The sequence below is a fragment of the Nicotiana attenuata genome, unplaced genomic scaffold (genome assembly GCF_001879085.1).
Source record: "Nicotiana attenuata strain UT unplaced genomic scaffold, NIATTr2, whole genome shotgun sequence".
Classification (NCBI taxonomy): domain Eukaryota; kingdom Viridiplantae; phylum Streptophyta; class Magnoliopsida; order Solanales; family Solanaceae; genus Nicotiana; species Nicotiana attenuata.
The window spans coordinates 172343-190370 of record NW_017671587.1 but is presented as its reverse complement, the minus strand read 5'-3'; the positions used below and the strand labels follow the sequence as shown (position 1 = coordinate 190370).

The 18028-nt window shown below is 40.7% G+C and overlaps 1 protein-coding gene and 1 non-coding gene across 6 annotated transcripts; both read right to left on the bottom strand.

Moving 5' to 3' along the window:
* Positions 1 to 871: 871 nt before the first annotated feature.
* LOC109209142 (U2 small nuclear ribonucleoprotein B'') lies at positions 872 to 14144 on the bottom strand. Of its 5 annotated transcripts, none has more exons than XM_019372337.1 (10): positions 13733 to 14144; positions 13521 to 13583; positions 12503 to 12587; positions 12349 to 12417; positions 12028 to 12103; positions 11760 to 11808; positions 4370 to 4452; positions 4211 to 4285; positions 1244 to 1329; positions 872 to 1132 (listed from the first exon to the last, which is right to left on the bottom strand). In XM_019372337.1, the coding sequence occupies exons 1-10, from the start codon at positions 14066 to 14068 to the stop codon at positions 1038 to 1040; spliced, it is 1017 nt and encodes a 338-aa protein (XP_019227882.1). In that variant the 5' UTR covers positions 14069 to 14144; the 3' UTR covers positions 872 to 1037. The 5 variants fall into 5 exon arrangements, with proteins under 5 accessions (XP_019227882.1, XP_019227880.1, XP_019227883.1 ...); XM_019372335.1 differs by having other exon boundaries at positions 1244 to 1367; positions 4216 to 4285; XM_019372338.1 differs by having other exon boundaries at positions 4216 to 4285.
* TRNAN-GUU lies at positions 6834 to 6905 on the bottom strand. The gene has a single exon. It is a non-coding gene; the product is annotated as a tRNA-Asn (tRNA).
* Positions 14145 to 18028: the final 3884 nt, after the last annotated feature.

The window sequence follows — 18028 nt, the reverse complement described above, 5'->3', positions numbered from 1 at the left end:
GAAAGGCAAAATGACAGCTAAAGTTACAGAGCTCCTGCTGAGGCTCTCAGCAGAAACCTATCATCTAATGACAACTATAAAGATATGGGATTTGGTATGGTATGTGAAGCAATTTGACTTTAATGTTCTCTCCTAACTTTCTCCTGCCTACAAGTCAATAGATGATTAGTAGTGAATCGATGTATCACTCATCAGATACTACTATAGGATTTCCACATGCCAAATGATTGATGGGTCAGTTGTATTTGGTCGTGTGATTTTGAAACTAGTCACCTAAATAAGCGCGATTCTTTTTCCATTTACCTGCGCCCAATATTACAGCAAATAAATAAATGTAAAATATTTGTCATTTATAGACTTTTATCACTTACTATTCTTAAATAATACTATGCATTATCACTTGACTTAGGTTACTTGCTTTGGTGCAAATTTGACAAGGAATCCCAGGTAAGTATAAGTTTTCCCAATAGAAGACGTCATATATATAATATTCCTTGCATCCTAGATGTAATTTTTGCTTATCTGACTGTTTTACTTGACATGACAAATTTTAAAAAGAAAAAAAAAAACTTATAATGGTAGTGTCTCCAAATTCTGTTTAGGAGCATTTGAGGAAATATTTTGACTTCTCTGATGTTAAAAAGTAACATAGAGAATAAACAGTAATGGGGCTAGCAAAAGTGAATGTTAGAAATTTTTTCTAATATTTTTTAATGTATTAAATTTTGAAATAAGTGAGCAATATTTTGAGACAAGCCAAAAAGAAAATGCAGACCAGTAAAGCACTTGGTCACTGCCGTAGAAATTAAATTGCAAATGACTTATGCTCTTAGTTGATGAGACAATGGAGAAGAAGACACCACGCAGCACAAGAAAAAACGAAATAACTCGCACATTTTACTTTTGACAAAGGAAACATGCTGTTGTTCATAGCAACCTCCAAACTGAAGAAAAAACTGAAGAACATAACATGTGAACTAGTAATACTTTTCCCATTCTCAATACAATAAACCAAGTAAATGACACACTGTTATTTGTTAATGGCATTGCTCCACCAGATCTTTACTGACTGTAGTCCACAAGCATTTACCTTGACTTCTTACTTCGCATTCCCATCCGTGATTTTGCATATCTAAACATTTCATTAAGGAAAGATGTAATGCAAAAGCAGAAAGAATTTAAAACAATAATGGGTTTTGGATTCAGAGAAAGCAAATAACTGATGGGACTAGAGAAAGGATACTCCAGTCGCATGCCCTCTCCAGAGGTGGAAGAATAAAGAACGGTCCCTTGAAGACGACCCAATGCCTCAGTTGAGCAGGCAGTGTCCTGGAAACATGCTTAGTAATATCAATTGTAGGTTTCACCTGCGTTTATTCTTTGTGAATTTAGATGAACTTGATGTGCAGCAGATTACAATAACAACAGACCCAGTGTAGTATCACAAGTGAGGTCTTGGGAGGGTAGTATGTACGCAGCCTTACCCCTACCTTGTTAAGGCAGAGAGATTGTTTCCGATAGACCCTCGGCTCAGGAAAAGCAAAGTCAAAGCATAGTAGAAAAGAAATAGAATAACAGATAAACCACGAAAAGGAAACATAAACACGAAGCAGTACCAACAACAAGATAACAAGAAAACTGAAGCAACAAAACAACTGGTAGTAATACAAATCAAAGTATAAAGAGTACGAGAGTGCTATACATACTACTGGGAAGACAATGATAAACCTGTGACTAACTACTAGTCTTCTACCCTAGTTCTCGACCTTCACACCTTCCTATCTAGGGCCATGTCCTCGGAAAACTGCAGATAGATGTGCCATGTCCTGCCGGTCTACCACTCCCTCTCCTCAGATCCACCAAGGCAAACCTCTGGCACTCTCTTATTGAGGCATCTGGACATCTTCTCTTTACATGCCAGAACCATATTAGTCTTGCTTCCCGCAACTTGTCCACCACGAAAGCCACTCCAACCTTGTCCCGAATATTTTCATTCCTAATCCTATTTCTCTTAGTTCACACATCTATATCAGCATCCTCATTTCCGGCTACGATATGCAGCAGATATTGACCTTAATGTGGTAGCAGACTAATAGAAGAGAAACAAGATAAAGGTAATAGTTAACGTTTCCAAGTTCCAATAGCAGTACTCCCAGTGGAAGCTTCCCCACCAACCCCTTTTATTGGGACAGGGGAGGGGTTGTGTGGGGTGTTGGGATGGGTTGGCTCGAAAGATTGGTTTAGGGAAACATACATCATCAGTATGAAGTGAGATTTTGAATAGATGTGAAAGGTGACATTATGAGAAAGCTTAAAAGGTAAAGATAACACAGATGGGATATCCATGTATAGCTAAAAATATATCTCAATGACTGCAATATGCATTTAAAGAGTAACTCTCCTTCCAACTGGTTATGACTTCAACATATTGTAAAAAATCATTATCAATTCTTCAATTCAGAAAAACACATATAGATGTATGATTATCTAGGGGTGATAGGTAACACTTGTACAGCTCGCACAACTTTGTGCCACAGTTAAAGATTATTTACCATTCTCAAAAAAATGTATGAATATCTAGGGGAACACAGGAAGGCTTCTTTCGAAAAGCAGATCAGGCCTTAGGGTGAACATGCTACAAAAGCCAAATTAAGGTTCTTTATAACAAAGTAAAATCAAAATTAAGGCATTAAAGCTGCAAAACATGTTGGAGGCACTGCTAAATAATGCCTTTATAAGGCAATACTTACTGCAGAGAATAAGCTAGAGAAAGCAGTATTAAGTTTGAGGATGCATGAGAACAATTATAGTATACCATGTTGCTTTATTAAGATGCTTCCCAGTCACCAATTATGGAACACCTATCCCAAAATATGGAAGAGTACCAACTAGGTGGTTACCTAATTTATATCTGAAACAATGTGCAATGCCTCTTCAATAAGGGCGTTTTTCCCTTCTCCCCAATTTTACATTTTGTTGATTGAAAGAATAACTGCTATCCATCGAGTAAATATGGGTTTGTTAAAGTGATTTGTGCAGTTGGTGGTCCATCGAGAGTTGAGGGTCCTTACACTGCATGAGTGTTAGCTCATGTTAACTTTTAGAAACGAGAGACAAGAGAAATGAGAATAGTGGTGGCAGTTATAAGAGGGGAAGCCCAAAAGCAAAGATGCCAAACTATGGTATCTCACACGACGCCGGTAATTATCATAAGGGTGTCAGAATGGATGGCTGACCCCTAGCAATTAACCTCTTTGTTCAGCCTTCCTATAAACCAAAAACGCCAAATCATAACTTCAGGAGCATGAGCAACAAACGAGTCAGTTGCTTGGATTTAAGCATCAGTCTTAAAGACATTAAGATTCCTGATCCTAGAGCCAAGTGGGGCATTGATAAATACATTTCGCTAACAACAACAAGAGGTCTTAAGATGACATCCCACACCCAATGAAGCTCTTTGACGACAGTTCTCTTCCATCGTTGTGCCGATGTGTGGTAGTTCTTTTCCGACGTTGCTATTTCATAAAGAAAAGGTGCCCATATACCAATGTATTATATGTGAATATGTAGATAAAAGTTGACATTCTACTCCTAAGTTACCGAGCTTGCAGCAGTATATTTCTTAACTCGCGCATAAAATCAAAAAATAGAGAAAATAAGAAAAGATTTACCAGAATAATCAAAGAGGTGAACCTAAGATGGCAAAACAGCAAAATAGAGGAGATGAAAACAGGCGAAATGGTACTCTGTTCAGCAAAACCCCAGCCTTAAGTAACAAGGTCAAAGTGCACATTATCATGCCAGTGCGCGCTAACCACAGTAAAACTGAATTACCAGTTGGAAGCACAAAATTTTCATCGACAAATTTATATAAAAGAATGGTGAATCTTGGATGTTCTGCAGTTAAACGATTACTTGAATGAAAATGCAACGGCTAAATAATGTGCTTACTGTTTTCTTGAAGATTTTAATTAGGAGATGCATCTGAACTTCCTTATTAAGATTGCTGAGACAACAGGATAAAACATGTAGTATTTCCTTGTTAACTGGCTAAGGATTAGCTAAATTAAATAGGGGTCAATGAATCTACAGGGAAGAAAGAAAAAGTTGTTGGTAAAGGGATAAAGATGCACTTAGAAAAAGATAAAGGACACGCAGAAGAAGTGTGGGAATAGGTTGAGCAACTGCCACTGCAAAGATGAGTATTAACCTTACCTGAAAGTCGACAAAAGCAACAGGAGCTCCATATGTGCCCTGCATCTTCAACTTTAAAAACCCCCGACATCTAACAATGTCAAAGAAAGCACAGTAACCATCCAGTATACCAAATACTTCAGGGGTTAGAACTAAAAGGGAAACTTGTCAAAACCTTGAAAATACTTGAATCAGCTCTTGCTCATTACAACTTTGGCCCAGATTAGCAACGAAGATTGTTGGACATGGATCAGCCGCCTGTGGAACGTAAGGTCATGAACGATCATCACATTAACAAAAAAGGAGCTTTGGACTCGGAATAAAGCGAGAATCCAAGACTAAGAATGGCAGCACCGCCACTAGTTTACAGAATTAGCACAAGATCTGTTTAAGAGTATGGTCCTTGTATGTGACATGAGTGTACATTTGAAGCACCAATTTGAGTCTTCAGAAAAGAAAAAAACTTAACTTCAAATATCCTAGTTGTCAGCCAAGAAGCAATCTCATAGAGGATATGCACTCATTGTTTTTGCTCATATGGCCCCAAAAAGAGAATATTATTTAAAATGATTTAGACCTTTGATGCACTTCCAAATGTTAGCTCCCTTAAACAAATTGACCATGCTTTGCATTCACCAGAGCAATTTCACAAAATAAATCTAACAGAGTTGGAAAACATATAATCTACAAAGCTGCAATATTTTGCACTTGCAACAGAAAATTTGGAGTGTTGTAGAAACTAGAAAGTGATTTGATCTTAATGTTATTGTATACGGTTAAAATAGGGCTTGCCCTTTTTATGCAGCTGATCGAGGGAGGAGCGTGATTAGCCGAGGATCGGCTCCGATTTATATCAAACTATGGTGCAGAGTTAAGTTGTCAAGCTCGAGACCCTGAGACAAATTAAGATTGAGATCGACCAAGATCGGGACCGAATAAGATGGAGATCGAGGGTAACGTACTAGGTTGAGCAACGGAAAGACGAAATATCCGCAAACGGGCGAGGATCACGGTGCAGATCCCAGCACGTATCAAGAAGAGGCCGATTAATTAGCTAATTAGGGGATTTCTTACTGTATTTAGAATTGTACCAAGGGTAGGACTCCCCTACTATATAAAGGGGTCTGATCATTTGTAAAAGGGCATCACATACACGTTACAAAAAGCAATATATTATCATTCTCTTAAGCTCTCAATATTTCTGTTACTTTATTCATACTTTCCGGCGAAGTATTCATTTGATTCGAGGGCAATTAGCTCAAGGATCAAAGCTATACATTTCATTTGGTTTGCTTTATTTATATTTGTAGTTAATTTCAGTGTCAATTTACGTTTTCCAGTTTGTGCTAAGTAAATCACGTATCCTTAAAACCACAGTATAAATTCAATTGTTATCCGTTTTTAGGGTAAACAGTTTGGCGCCCACCGTAGGGCTAAGAATAATAGTGATTGCTTGGTACAATTTTCGTAACACACACTATTTTACGCTTGTTCTTTGAAGTGTCTTTGATTATAGGATTAAAAAATATCACACTCTCAGTCAGCACCTCAACACATTGACAATGATCTCAGCCACCATGGCGAGAATGAGAACATTGCACCAGGAAACGTTGTACCCCCTGCTGGCCTCGATGGAGCTCTGGTTGTAGACCCGATCGATCCCGAAAGCAGCGTTCGCGGGGTACCCGATCAGCTACAGAGAATACACATGCCGATGAAGATGGCGGGACCAGCCTGCGAATAATCTTCGAAATGTTGCAGGCCCAACAGGCAGCAATAGCTCAACTCCAACATCAGAACCACACGCCAAGCAGGGTCGAACTCGAGCCATCCCAGGAAGTTGTACACAGGGTCGAATCGGCTTCGAGAAAATCGGAGACCAATACCGCTATTATAAAAATGCTCGAAGAGTTGACAAAGCGAATCGAGACCGGGGAAGAAGATCGAGGAAAACAATAAGAAGGTGGTAACCTATAAATCCAGGGCCGACCAAATCCCGGGGCACCACCGATATTGAAAGGACTAGATTCCAAAAAGTTTGTACAAAAACCTTCCCCCGAGTGGGGCTCCGAAGCCCATCCCCAAGAAGTTTCGTATGCCCGAGATTCCTAAGTATAACGGGACGACTGATCCAAACGAACACGTCACCTCATACACATGTGCTATCAAAGAAAATGACTTGGAAGATGACGAGATCAAATCCATCTTGCTGAAGAAATACGGAGAGACTCTATCGAAGGGTGCTATGATATGGTATCATAATTTACCGCCTAATTCTATTGATTCGTTCTATGCTTGCAGATTCTTTTGTAAAGGCACACGCCGGAGCCATTAAGGTTGCAAATTGCAACCAGAAAGTCAGACCTTTTCAAGGTAAGGCAGAAGGACAACGAGATGCTCAGGGAATTCGTATCTCGATTCCAAACGGAACGAATGGACTTGCCACTGGTCACCGACGATTGGGCTGCTCAAGCTTTCACTCAAGGCCTCAACGTTCGGAGTTCCATAGCTTCACAGCACAGAATGTGATACGATGAGATAGAATGCAATAGAAACAAAGACAGGGAACGGGTTACCTACTCTTAACGGGCAAAGCGAGCCCCTTTATTCTTAATTCTTTAATTCAGAATCAATCAAATCTCCCCAAGTAGGATTCGAACCTACGACCAATCGGTTAACAGCCGACCGCTCTACCACTGAGCTACTGAGGAACAACAGGAGATTCGATCTCATAGAGTTCAATTCCCGTTCCCAACCCATGACCAATATGAGCTCGAAGCTTCCTTCGTAACTCCCGGAACTTCTTCGTACGGGATGTAACTCCTATGCCACATAATGGCTGTAGACCTCCGAAAAAAAGACGTGTGTAGAACTGAACATTGAAGAAATCTCAAGAGAAATAAAAGATTCGATGATCTAATCAAATAATAGTACTACGGTTCGAGAGAAAGTAACAGTATCTACTCGGACAAGCTGTCACTTGGGCCAATGTACATAATCAATATCAGTCAAAGATCGGGGTCGAGAATGATCAACTGGGGACTCCTTCCGGGTCCGTTTATGGTTGAACTAGACTAGATTTCGAGGATGAGTAGTGGATAAAAAGTCATCCCGAGGTATACTCACAAACTCTTTCACCCGCCACTAGAACCCAACCCTTAAGAGGCTAAGGTCCAAGGGGCTACCGCAGGAAGTCAGCTTCACCTGTAACCTTAAGGAATACAGAAAGTTACCCGGAATTCCTAGCAAGGACTTTGCCTTTCACCCTTAACTAGCTAACTCGATGGGACGTTATGGGTGTTGACACAAGTAGGCCTAGGCCAAGACAAGACACCTTCCTTCACTCTGCAATAGCCCGACGACTCTTCTCTTCACAAGTAGGATTGGCGCAACGATTAGTCGATTTTAGACTCGTTTATCCTAACAGGCCCGTAGATAGAATCAAGAGGGATATCGACCGAGAACCAAGGTCGAATAGAGATCGATATCAATCGTATAACAGAGACCGTAGAGGCACCTGGTCTGGGCGAAACTTTGCACGGAATGAGAGGAGAAATGATCGAGGTCAAAGTTCACGGGGACTCATGAGCAAGGGTGGTTTCGACAGGGATGCTGGACCCAAAAAAGCGCCACAATTATTGGAATATAACTTCAGCATAGATGCATCTGCCATCATATCAGCCATCGGACGTATTAAGGATACTAGATGGCCTCGACCTCTGCAGACCGATCCGGCCCAGAGAAATCCCAACCAAATATGCAAGTATCATGGAACCTATGGCCATAAAACAGAAGATTGCAGACAGCTGAGGGAGGAAGTAGCCCGATTGTTCAACGAGGGGCACCTCGGGAATTCTTAAGCGATCGGGCCAAGAATCACTTCAAAAACAAAGATTCTAGTAGACAGAACGAGCAAGAAGAGCCACTGCACGTGTTTCACATGATCGTTGGAGGGGTCGATACTCCTCAAGGACCAGTATTAAAACGCACCAAGGTGTCGATCACAAGGGAGAAGCGAACTCGGAATTACGTACCGGAAGGAACCTTGTCTTTCAATGGCGAGGATGGAGAAAGGATCGAACAACCTCACAACGACGCGCTGGTAATATCTGTACTTATGAATAAGACTCAAGTTAAACGTGTTTTGATTGATCCAGGTAGCTCGGCCAACATAATTCGATCGAGGGTCGTAGAACAGCTTGGCCTACAGGATCAGATTGTACCCGCAACCCGAGTTCTAAACGGCTTCAATATGGCATGTGAAACCACCAAAGGCGAGATAACTTTGCTAGTAAACATGGCTGGGACCATCCAACAAAGTTCCATGTGATCAGGGCGATATGAGGTATAATGCCCTATTCGGGAGACCATGGATCTATAATATGAGGGCAGTGCTTTCGACCCTTCACCAAGTTCTAAAGTTCCCAACACCAGAGGGAGTCAAAACAGTCTACGGGGAGCAACCCGCCACCAAGGAAATGTTTGCCATCGACGAAGTGATACCGATATGAGCACTCTCATCAACGAAAGGGTCAAACTCGAAGGGAAAACAACAACAACTACCCAGTAAAATCCTACAAAGTGGGGTCTGGGGAGGGTAATGTGTACGCAGACCTTACCCCTACCCCGATAGGGCAAAAAGGCTATTTTCGATAGACCCTCAGCTAAGAAAGACGAAAATAAAAAAATAAAAAACAAGAAAAGACAATTCATTAGTAACTCCAGTAGAAACCGTAATAGTAACAGAAGCATAACAACCAAAAGATAGATGACATGCAATAACAATAACCAGTATCTAAGGCCCGAGGCTAAGATAAACAGCAAGGATAGTGTGGACTCAACATAAATTGCAAGCCATCTAAGATCAACCCTAATCCAACCCCGCCTCACCCCGGGTGTGAAGTAAGGAGAGCTCTACTACCCCCTAACCTACAACCCTAATGCTTGACCTCTAGACCTTCCTATCAAGGGCCATGTCCTCGGAAAGCAGCAGTCGTACCATGTCCTGCCTGATCACCTCTCCCCAGTACTTCTTAGGTCTCCCTCTACCTCTTCTCGTACCCACCACGGCCAAACGCTCACATCTCCTCACCGGAGCATCAAGGCTTCTCCTCCGCACGTGCCCGAACCATCTGAGCCTCGCTTCCCGCATCTTGTCATCTACAGGGGCCACGCCCACCTTCTTCCGAATATCTTCATTCCTAATCTTATCTATCCTAGTGTGCCCGCACATCCACCTCAGCATCCTCATCTCTGCTACCTTCATCCTCTGGATATGGAAGTTCTTAACCGGCCAACACTCTGCCCCATACAACATGGCCGGTCTAACCACAGCTCTATAAAACTTACCTTTGAGTACCGGTGGCACTTTCTTGTCACACAAGACTCCAGATGCAAGCCTCCATTTCATCCAGCCCGCCCCTATACGGTGAGTGACGTCCTCGTCGATCTCTCCGTCCCCCTGAATCATCGACCCAAGGTACTTGAAGCTATCCCTCTTGGGGACAAGAGGTTAAATAGCAACCACATACACCGGCCTCGACCCAACCGGAGAAGCAGAGGACTGACGAGGATGATCACTATGGGGTACCTCGATCCTAAGTATGGTAAAAACTTTGTTCATCACTAAGTATGGTACCTATTGTAAATGTAATGCCATTCAGACCAAAAAATGCCGGTGCAACCAATTAACACCTAGTAAACCGAATGTCTGAAGAACAAATAGGGAAATCTATGGAAGTTTATATTGATGACATGCTAGTTAAGTCCCTGCGAGCAGAGGACCATTTGAAGCATTTGCAAGAAATACAATATGAAGCTCACCCTAGAGAAATGTGCATTCGGGGACGGGTCGGGCAAGTTTCTCGGATTCATGGTGTCAAATGGGGGAATCGAGATCAACCCCGATAACATCAAAGCAATCGAGAATATCGCGGTAGTGGATAACGTGAAGGTTGTACAAAGGCTAACCGGGCGCATTGCAGCCCTGGGTCGATTCATCTCGAGATCGTCCGATAGAAGTCATCGATTCTTCTCGTTGCTGAAAAAGAAGAACAACTTCACATGGACCCCAAATGTAACAAGCTTTGGAGGAACTTAAGAGATACTTGTCGAGCCCGCCGCTGCTTCACACGCCGAGGGCAGACGAATAGCTTTACTTATATCTAGCAGTATCGGAGATAGCGGTAAGTAGAGTCCTAGTCCGAGAAGAACAAGGTACGCAATTCGCTATCTATTATGTTAGTCCGACCCTAGGTGAGGCCGAAACTAGATATCATCATCTAGAAAAGTTAGCACTCACTTTGATAAGCGCCTCTCGGAAACTAAAACCATACTTTTAATGTCATCCCATATGTGCGGTAACAACTTATCCCCTCCAAAATATTTTGCATAAATCCGGGCTTTCGGGGCAATTGGCCAAATGGGCCATAGAATTCAGAAGGTACGATATTGAGTATCGACCCCGAACAGCCATCAAGTCTCAAATCTTGGCAGACTTCACGCCGGCCCTAGTGCCCGAGGTTGAAAGAGAATTATTAGTTAACTCGGGTACATCTTCGGGGATCTGGACCCTCTTTATAGACAGTGCTTCGAACGTAAAGGGGTCCGGACTCGGCATCGTGCTGAAACCACCCACAGGTACCGTGGTTAGACAATCTATTAGAACTGTAAAATTGACTAACAACAAGGCCGAATATAAGGCCATGATTGCAGGTCTCAAACCAATTAAGATCGAGACCGAATAAGATGGAGATCTAGGGTAGCGTACTGGGTCGAGCAACGAAAAGACGAAATATCCGCAATCAGGCGAGTATCACGGCGCAGATCCTGGCACGTATCTAGAAGAGGCCAATTAATTAGCCAATTATGGGATTTCTTACTGTATTTAGAATTGTACCAAGGGTAGGACTCCACTACTATATAAAGGGGTCTGATCATTTGTAAAAGGGCATCACATATACGTTACAAAAGGCAATATATTCTCATTCTCTTAAGCTCTCAATATTTCTGTTACTTTGTTCATACTTTCCGGCGAAGTATTCATTTGATTCGAGGGCAATCTAGCTCAAGGATCAAAGCTATACATTTCATTTGGTTTGCTTTATTTATATTTGCAGTTAATTTCAGTGTCAATTTACGTTTTCTTTCAGCTTGTGCTAAGTAAATCACGTATCCATAAAACCACAGTATAAATTCAATTGTTATCCGATTTTAGGGTAAACAGTTATGATGCACCTTAAGACATATAAAATCATTTGAAAGCATGAGTAAAACCTAGACATTACATGCTCATATATTAACTAGTGGTACAACACCCCCGGTTTACACATGTGGATTATTTTATCTATCACAAGATTCAACAAGGACTTGAAGTACATGCTTGATGAGTGACTAAACAGAGCCGTAAAAAAATTTAGAATTCAAAGGAGTAGTAAAAATTGGAGGAAAAAAAAACTTTCCAAATAAAAGCTGAAATTATAGACCAAACTTGTAACAGAATAACCAACCAAATTACCATTGACATTCAGAAGAACAAATGATTGTCCATGTATCAGACACCTTACCGTTTTAGAAGCAGCTTGATTCACAACTCTACCACCAAACTTTCCCTGACTGAATCACCAAACAAAAAGAAAAATATAATTTAGAATAGAAGTAATCCACAAGATTAATACAATACTAAGATCCAATACCCTACTTCAGGGAACATGGAATAGAGAAACTATTTCTATTTGGTGCTCGACTTTCAGCTAGAAGTACAAGTACTTGGAGCATTCCAGTCAGAAGGAATCACTTGGAGTAACAAAAATGTGCTTAAGAAGTGCAGATGACCTTTGTGTGGGTGGATAACCAATCGTGTTGTAAGCAGAATTACCCATTCCAGGCATGTGAATGCTGCCAAGACCTGCTAGTGCCCAAGCGTGCAAAACATGTGCGAAGTGAGCATTTAGATAAAGTGCTTTGCAGTGACTGACGAGCAGTTAATCCTTAAATGACATCAAATTAGTTAAATGTGACAGCCTAAAAACAACACACAAGCAAATTGGTTCATATATAAATGACATGATGGCCAACAGAGTCTCAGTTTTATATGAGTGTATCCTACTAATCCAAAGGAAGAGACTGTAATATGCTATAGAGGCAGATTTATACCAGAACCACTGTCTCTGGAAATAGCAGCAGAACCTTTAATCCTCTTCTCTGATACAGGCCTCCCATCATCTGTGGTTTAATCAAACGAATTTGTGGCTTGAGGAAAAGTAATTCCAGTAATTTAAAAACCGAAAGACATCTATTCCTAACAGACCTGTCCGTAACCTCTTAGACCTTGAATTTGATTTAGCAAGCTCGATGTACAATTTGGAGTCCTTCTCAAAGTCAAAAACCATTCCCTGGACGCACATTTAGAAGCAAAGCATGTTATACTCCTTTTTTGAGAATGCCTTCCTAACATCATTATCTATTTTGTTTATTCATGACCAAATACTCTATCGGATGTGAATGAAGGAAGAGATTTGTGCCTATTTATTTTATGTCTAATGCAAAATGGTCTCTAAAAGGTAACAGAACTATGCACTACTCTCATTCTTTTCAGTTGTTCTCCATGTTTCAGGCAAGTTGAAGTTACACGTCTAACAGAAGAGAACTAGTTCTCTAAAACATAGAACATACAGGTCAAGTGCAAAATAAGATGACATTAGATGTGACCCCTCTCAGACTAAACTTCATTCAACTTTGAGATCAGAGGCAAAGGTTCCATCTTCAATATTCTTCAAGCATTCTCCATTCTAGTTTGGTTTTCCTCGGTCAAGGATCCCATTATTGCTAAGCCTCCTTCTAAGAAGCAAAAAATTAAAGTCATCATCTTAAGCATGTGTTTATCTTTTGTATAAAGTAATACGCACTCCTGATTAGAATCCTCACCTTCTTTGGTATGATGTCCAAAAGTAATATCTTCTTTTTTATTCAGTAAGGTGATGTTCGAGCCAGCTTGGGCATACCTCGACTAATCCCACCATGTACCTGCTACCTCCCACCAACATAGGTACCAAAGTTACCTGCTCACCAAGGATTGAGCAATATGGGAAGAAATCACCTAATTTTTTGCCTCCACTAAAATTTGAACCTGAGAAATCACCTAATGTCTAGTACTCCAAAGTATGGAGGGTTTACTTACATTAGAGAAAAGAAAAGAAAAAAATAATAACTAATGGCCGTACATGGATACCCAATAATCCAGAACATGGACATTGGACTAGGAAGGAAGTAAATCATTTGTTCAATAACTCACAGAATTAGAAGTTAGTATCAGAAATTGGCCTTACATTCAGTTCATACATTGCCGTAAGTGCTGAATTCTGATCTGTAAAGACTGCAAAAGCAAATGGCTGACAGGAACACAAACAATGTGTCAGACATTTAGCGAAACAGATATGTCAGACTCACATAATACGAGAAGAGCAAAGCTGATACTGAAACTAATTGAAAGAAGTTAAAACCGTAGATCCCAATAAGCAGTAAATGTGTAACATAATACCTGTGAATTACCAGAAATTTGGCTACGGAGATGGGAAGATTCATATCCTGGGAATTCACGAAAAAGGTTGTAAATTTCACGAGGCTTGACATCTTCCGGGAGTCCAGCAACGAAGAGAGTCCGAACATCGTCGTAGGAATGCGAAGGATAAATAGGAGAGGGTGCATATGCGGGGATGGGTGGCTGGTGGGGGTGATGGTATTGAGGAAGAGGAAGTGGCTGGACCATCACCGACGGCGGCGGCGCGTGAAATGTGGTGCCGGGTGGCGGAGGAGGGGCTGCTGGTAGTGGAGCTTGATAATAGGGGTACTGATAATAGGGGGCTATTTCGTCCATTGGAGACACTACAGGGACTAATCAGTGCGTCGGACTTCTTTAGTTCTTTTGCCCTATAGTTTTTGCTCCGTGCTGCTCTAATACTGTGTTAGTCCGGCGATAAATTTTCCACTTTTGATCCCTCAATTTTATATAGTTTCTGTTTTTGGCTCCAACTTTTGGTTATTAGCAATTTCTCGTCCTGTGGTTTAAACAACTACCTGATCATGTGTCCATACATCATGCCAAAAGGAAAGGAGGCATAGCCTTAACATACCTACAGTAGGGAAAAATCCGTATAATATTCTTGATAAAGATTGCACCGTACTCCCTTAGAATCACAAAATCTCACGTTGTTAATGTGCTAAGAAATCTCGTTGGTTGAATAAATCACGTTGTAGTGTTTTGTAGGAATTTCTACGAATTTGTAGCAATTTGTAACAAATCACCTTACTGATCTCCAAAACCTCACGTCTGATTGTGGTATGGTTTTGTATTGAAAATCTTAGAATTGAGGCGTCTTGTAATTAATATGTTGGGTTGCCACCTAATAAGAAATGACTATGAGTCATTTGCTTAAGAAGTAGCTTGCTGCCACGTTTTTGCTTTAGTCTTTATCCAAAGACTTCAATTAATCCACCACTAATTATTAATTAACTCGGTAATGTCTCATTACGCAATAATTAACCAATTACCCACATAATTAAGAATTATTTCCACTTACTTAAAATACGACTAACTTTTCATATACCTTATACACCTTACTATCATGGTCTTGTGGTACCTTGTATGGCACTAGTCCATAAATATCGAGTATTTTAGCTCGGGCTGTATTTTATCCCAACATGTCAAACTTGGACGAAAATTCATTTTCTTTGACTTGCTTCCCTTCTCACATTCACGAATTTACTCACCACTTGTTTGAAATAGCATAATGTTTATAATCTCAAAATAATCCCATTCCCGAACTTACGTCGATTAACTTACGACGAGACTTTAACATACGAAAATGCGGGATGTAATATCCCATTCCATCAATTTACTTATGGCGTACTTTAACGTAGAAAACATGGGGTGTAACATCACCCCCCCCCCCTCCTTTGGAACATTCGCCATCGAATGCTGACTGATGCGCTTATCATTCTCATAACCCATAGCTCTTGCGTATACTTTAATACTCTCCTTGCCATTTAGGCAACTGTTCTGTGAATAAATCAAAGGCCAGTGCATTCCCCCCTACCCCCCCCCCCCCCCCCCCGCCTTTAGGCCTCTTTCCCACACCATGACTTGTGATCGAAATCCTTCCAATCTCGTAACTGTTACTACCTTCTATCACGCAGCCTGTACGATACTGACCTTGTAAGTGTGCCTATGCTGACTATCTTTTTTCCTCCAGCTTTTAGCCAACCTCTTGGCCTTACTTTTTAAAACATATGCAGAGGTTAATAAGATCTCTCTCTGGGCATCTATAGGTTTACTAAAGTTCTTTGCTCGGTACTTTGTAGAACTTGCAAATATTGCTATATCTTATTTCATAGACCTGGTTATCCATTCGTATGAATTTACTACATCTACATAGTCATACTATACCATAACGCTTACTTCGATTTATCGTTACTGAGGTCTGCAACCAACTCTAGGTTACTCTCGTTGCTTATCCTCAAGACTGATGGTCTAATCTCATCTCATACTGTTGAACTTTTATCCATCTAATGTTGATTCACCTTAATGTTGATCCATCATCTACCACTGATAACTTGATCTCTTATGTAACACCGCCGCTAGGGCTCGCGTCTCATCGGGGACTTCTGGAGTAATTAGATTGATCCACCTAGGGGTAATACTATATTTCCATAGCCGTACTTTATAGCATCCCAATGTGACTCACATTATATGGGTATTTTAGACCCTTACAATTCATGAAATCCTCTTCAAGTCATTACTCAATCGAAGGCCCAAGCGTCATTCTTTATCTATCACAATCACACCCTCATTCTACTACCAGGGCAGCATTCCATCTCTTCTAAATGCTACTAGTCTTAGACTCCTTTGAGTTCATTCAGACTATACTGAGCTTTCTATAACTTAGAGGAACCATCAGCTCCCTTGTTTTCACGGGCTTAATCCCGAGGACTTATCCATGTTCGTCACCTTCTCACTTGCCATTTTCTTATCCTTACTCATGTCTTTCAAAAACCTTGTCGTTCTATCATACTTTAGCTTGCGAGCGATTTCCTTGTGCTTTTCTAGAACATCAAGCGAGACATCACATCGTGTCTAACTCTTCTTTTACTCTCTTGGCTAGATCTCTCGGTACCTAGAAACCATAGGCTAGAAGATATGCCACTGAAGTTGCCACTATCATTCCTGGATAATGAATCCCAGCGCCTCTAGCCTTTTGTCTGAAGTACAGACTATTCACGACCTTCTGTATTTGAGTATCTCGTACGTTGTTCACCTTTACCTTACTTACCTTAAAATCTCACATCACATCTTCTATCTCTTTCATGACCTCTCTTCCACATAGGTATAATTCATATCCACAACTTGAACTTCTATTATCATACTTGCACCTATTTACATGATTCGGTGAGAGCTTTATACTGACTTCTTATGAGGCTGGTGCATTTCTAACTGGCTTTATCGTAGAGCCGTTGTAGAATATGATTGTTGTACTATCTCTCTTGTACCTTTGATATTAAGAGTGATTCTGTAATGTTCTCAATCATGGCGTCTATAACTTTTTGGGTCCAATAGTCAGACTCCTTAATTACTTAGTTGATGTAACTCTTTAGTTTCCTCTTTCCTTTGATCAACCTTTATGTAGGCTTAAGCTATCTTCCGTTTTGCGGCTCATAGTGTTAGTTATTACTTTTAGCCTTTCATGGGCATTATGGAATATCCATGATACAATCCTTTAATAATTCAATCCTTTGTCTATGACCCGGGCTCAATTCTTTCTTTTTTTAACTTATACTGGAGTCTTCTACGACTGTATGATTGTCAACATATATGCTGCATGGCTTATACTCCGAACTTTTAAGTGCGTTCATAACGTAACTAACTCGGGATCATTGATCGAATAATTCCTTTCATTCCTTCTTAGCTTTCTTTAATATAAGCTATTACTTTTCCTGGTCTTCCTGCCCCCTTGTTGCATCATACTTAGCTTATCTTAGTTCTCACGCATGCCGGAGTTTTCCTGCAACTCATATGATCTCAAATATTACTTTTAGTCTTACTTCCCGTTCATTAGCCACGGTAGGTGCCACTTTCCTTTGGAGTGCTTACAATGTTGTTGTGAGACTGTTGTTACACGACCATTTCCTCTAAAAAGGTCATTGTGCTTAGGTTGAAGCCTTCTTCCTTATTTCCTCAGCTAGTCTTCGTTGTAGCACTTAGGGAGAACCCTTGACTCTTGTAAAGCTGTGAGCTTATTACGGACCTCATGATGTCCTTCCTTGCCTATAATTATCCGTAGTTGCTTACCTCCATGCCCTTGTGCCTGTAGGGTTGCTTCTGAATTGATATTTTGACTATCTTCCTAGTGGCACTCTCTTTTATTCCCGTAACATTCATACGGTACCTTTAACTACCCCGACTCCTAATTGAATATATCTCAAGTATTATAATGACATTACTACCAGGTTGAATTCCCCATGTTGGGGTTCACTATATTTATCTTGGATGATCTACTGATTTGTCTGTAACCTCTTGTCTAGTCATGACTAGGCTCTTCCTGAATCAACTACTAACTACTCGTTGGCCCATTCTCATATCCATATTCCGCGTAATCTTTCTTGGGTTGTTTCCTTTGTCTTAACCTACCTCACGTACTGGATCCTTATCTATCAATAACATCCCGGGCAGGAACCCTTACTTCCTTTTCTTGACGTCGTGCTTACATAATGTTCTGGAATCATAGCATATATGTAACATTTGAATAAGTGCAATCTCAACCCTTTCTCATTTTTATCGCAT

What these genes read in the sequence shown, in the direction of transcription:
- LOC109209142 (XM_019372335.1), bottom strand. Translation starts at nt 14,068, where the DNA reads ATGGACGAAATAGCCCCCTATTATCAGTACCCCTATTATCAAGCTCCA. An exon ending in GTCTAAGAGGTTACGGACAG is followed by an intron (nt 12,418 to 12,502) that starts GTCTGTTAGGAA and finishes ATTAAACCACAG; the next exon opens with ATGATGGGAGGCCTGTATCA. An exon ending in TTCCAGAGACAGTGGTTCTG is followed by an intron (nt 12,104 to 12,348) that starts GTATAAATCTGC and finishes CTTGGGCACTAG; the next exon opens with CAGGTCTTGGCAGCATTCAC.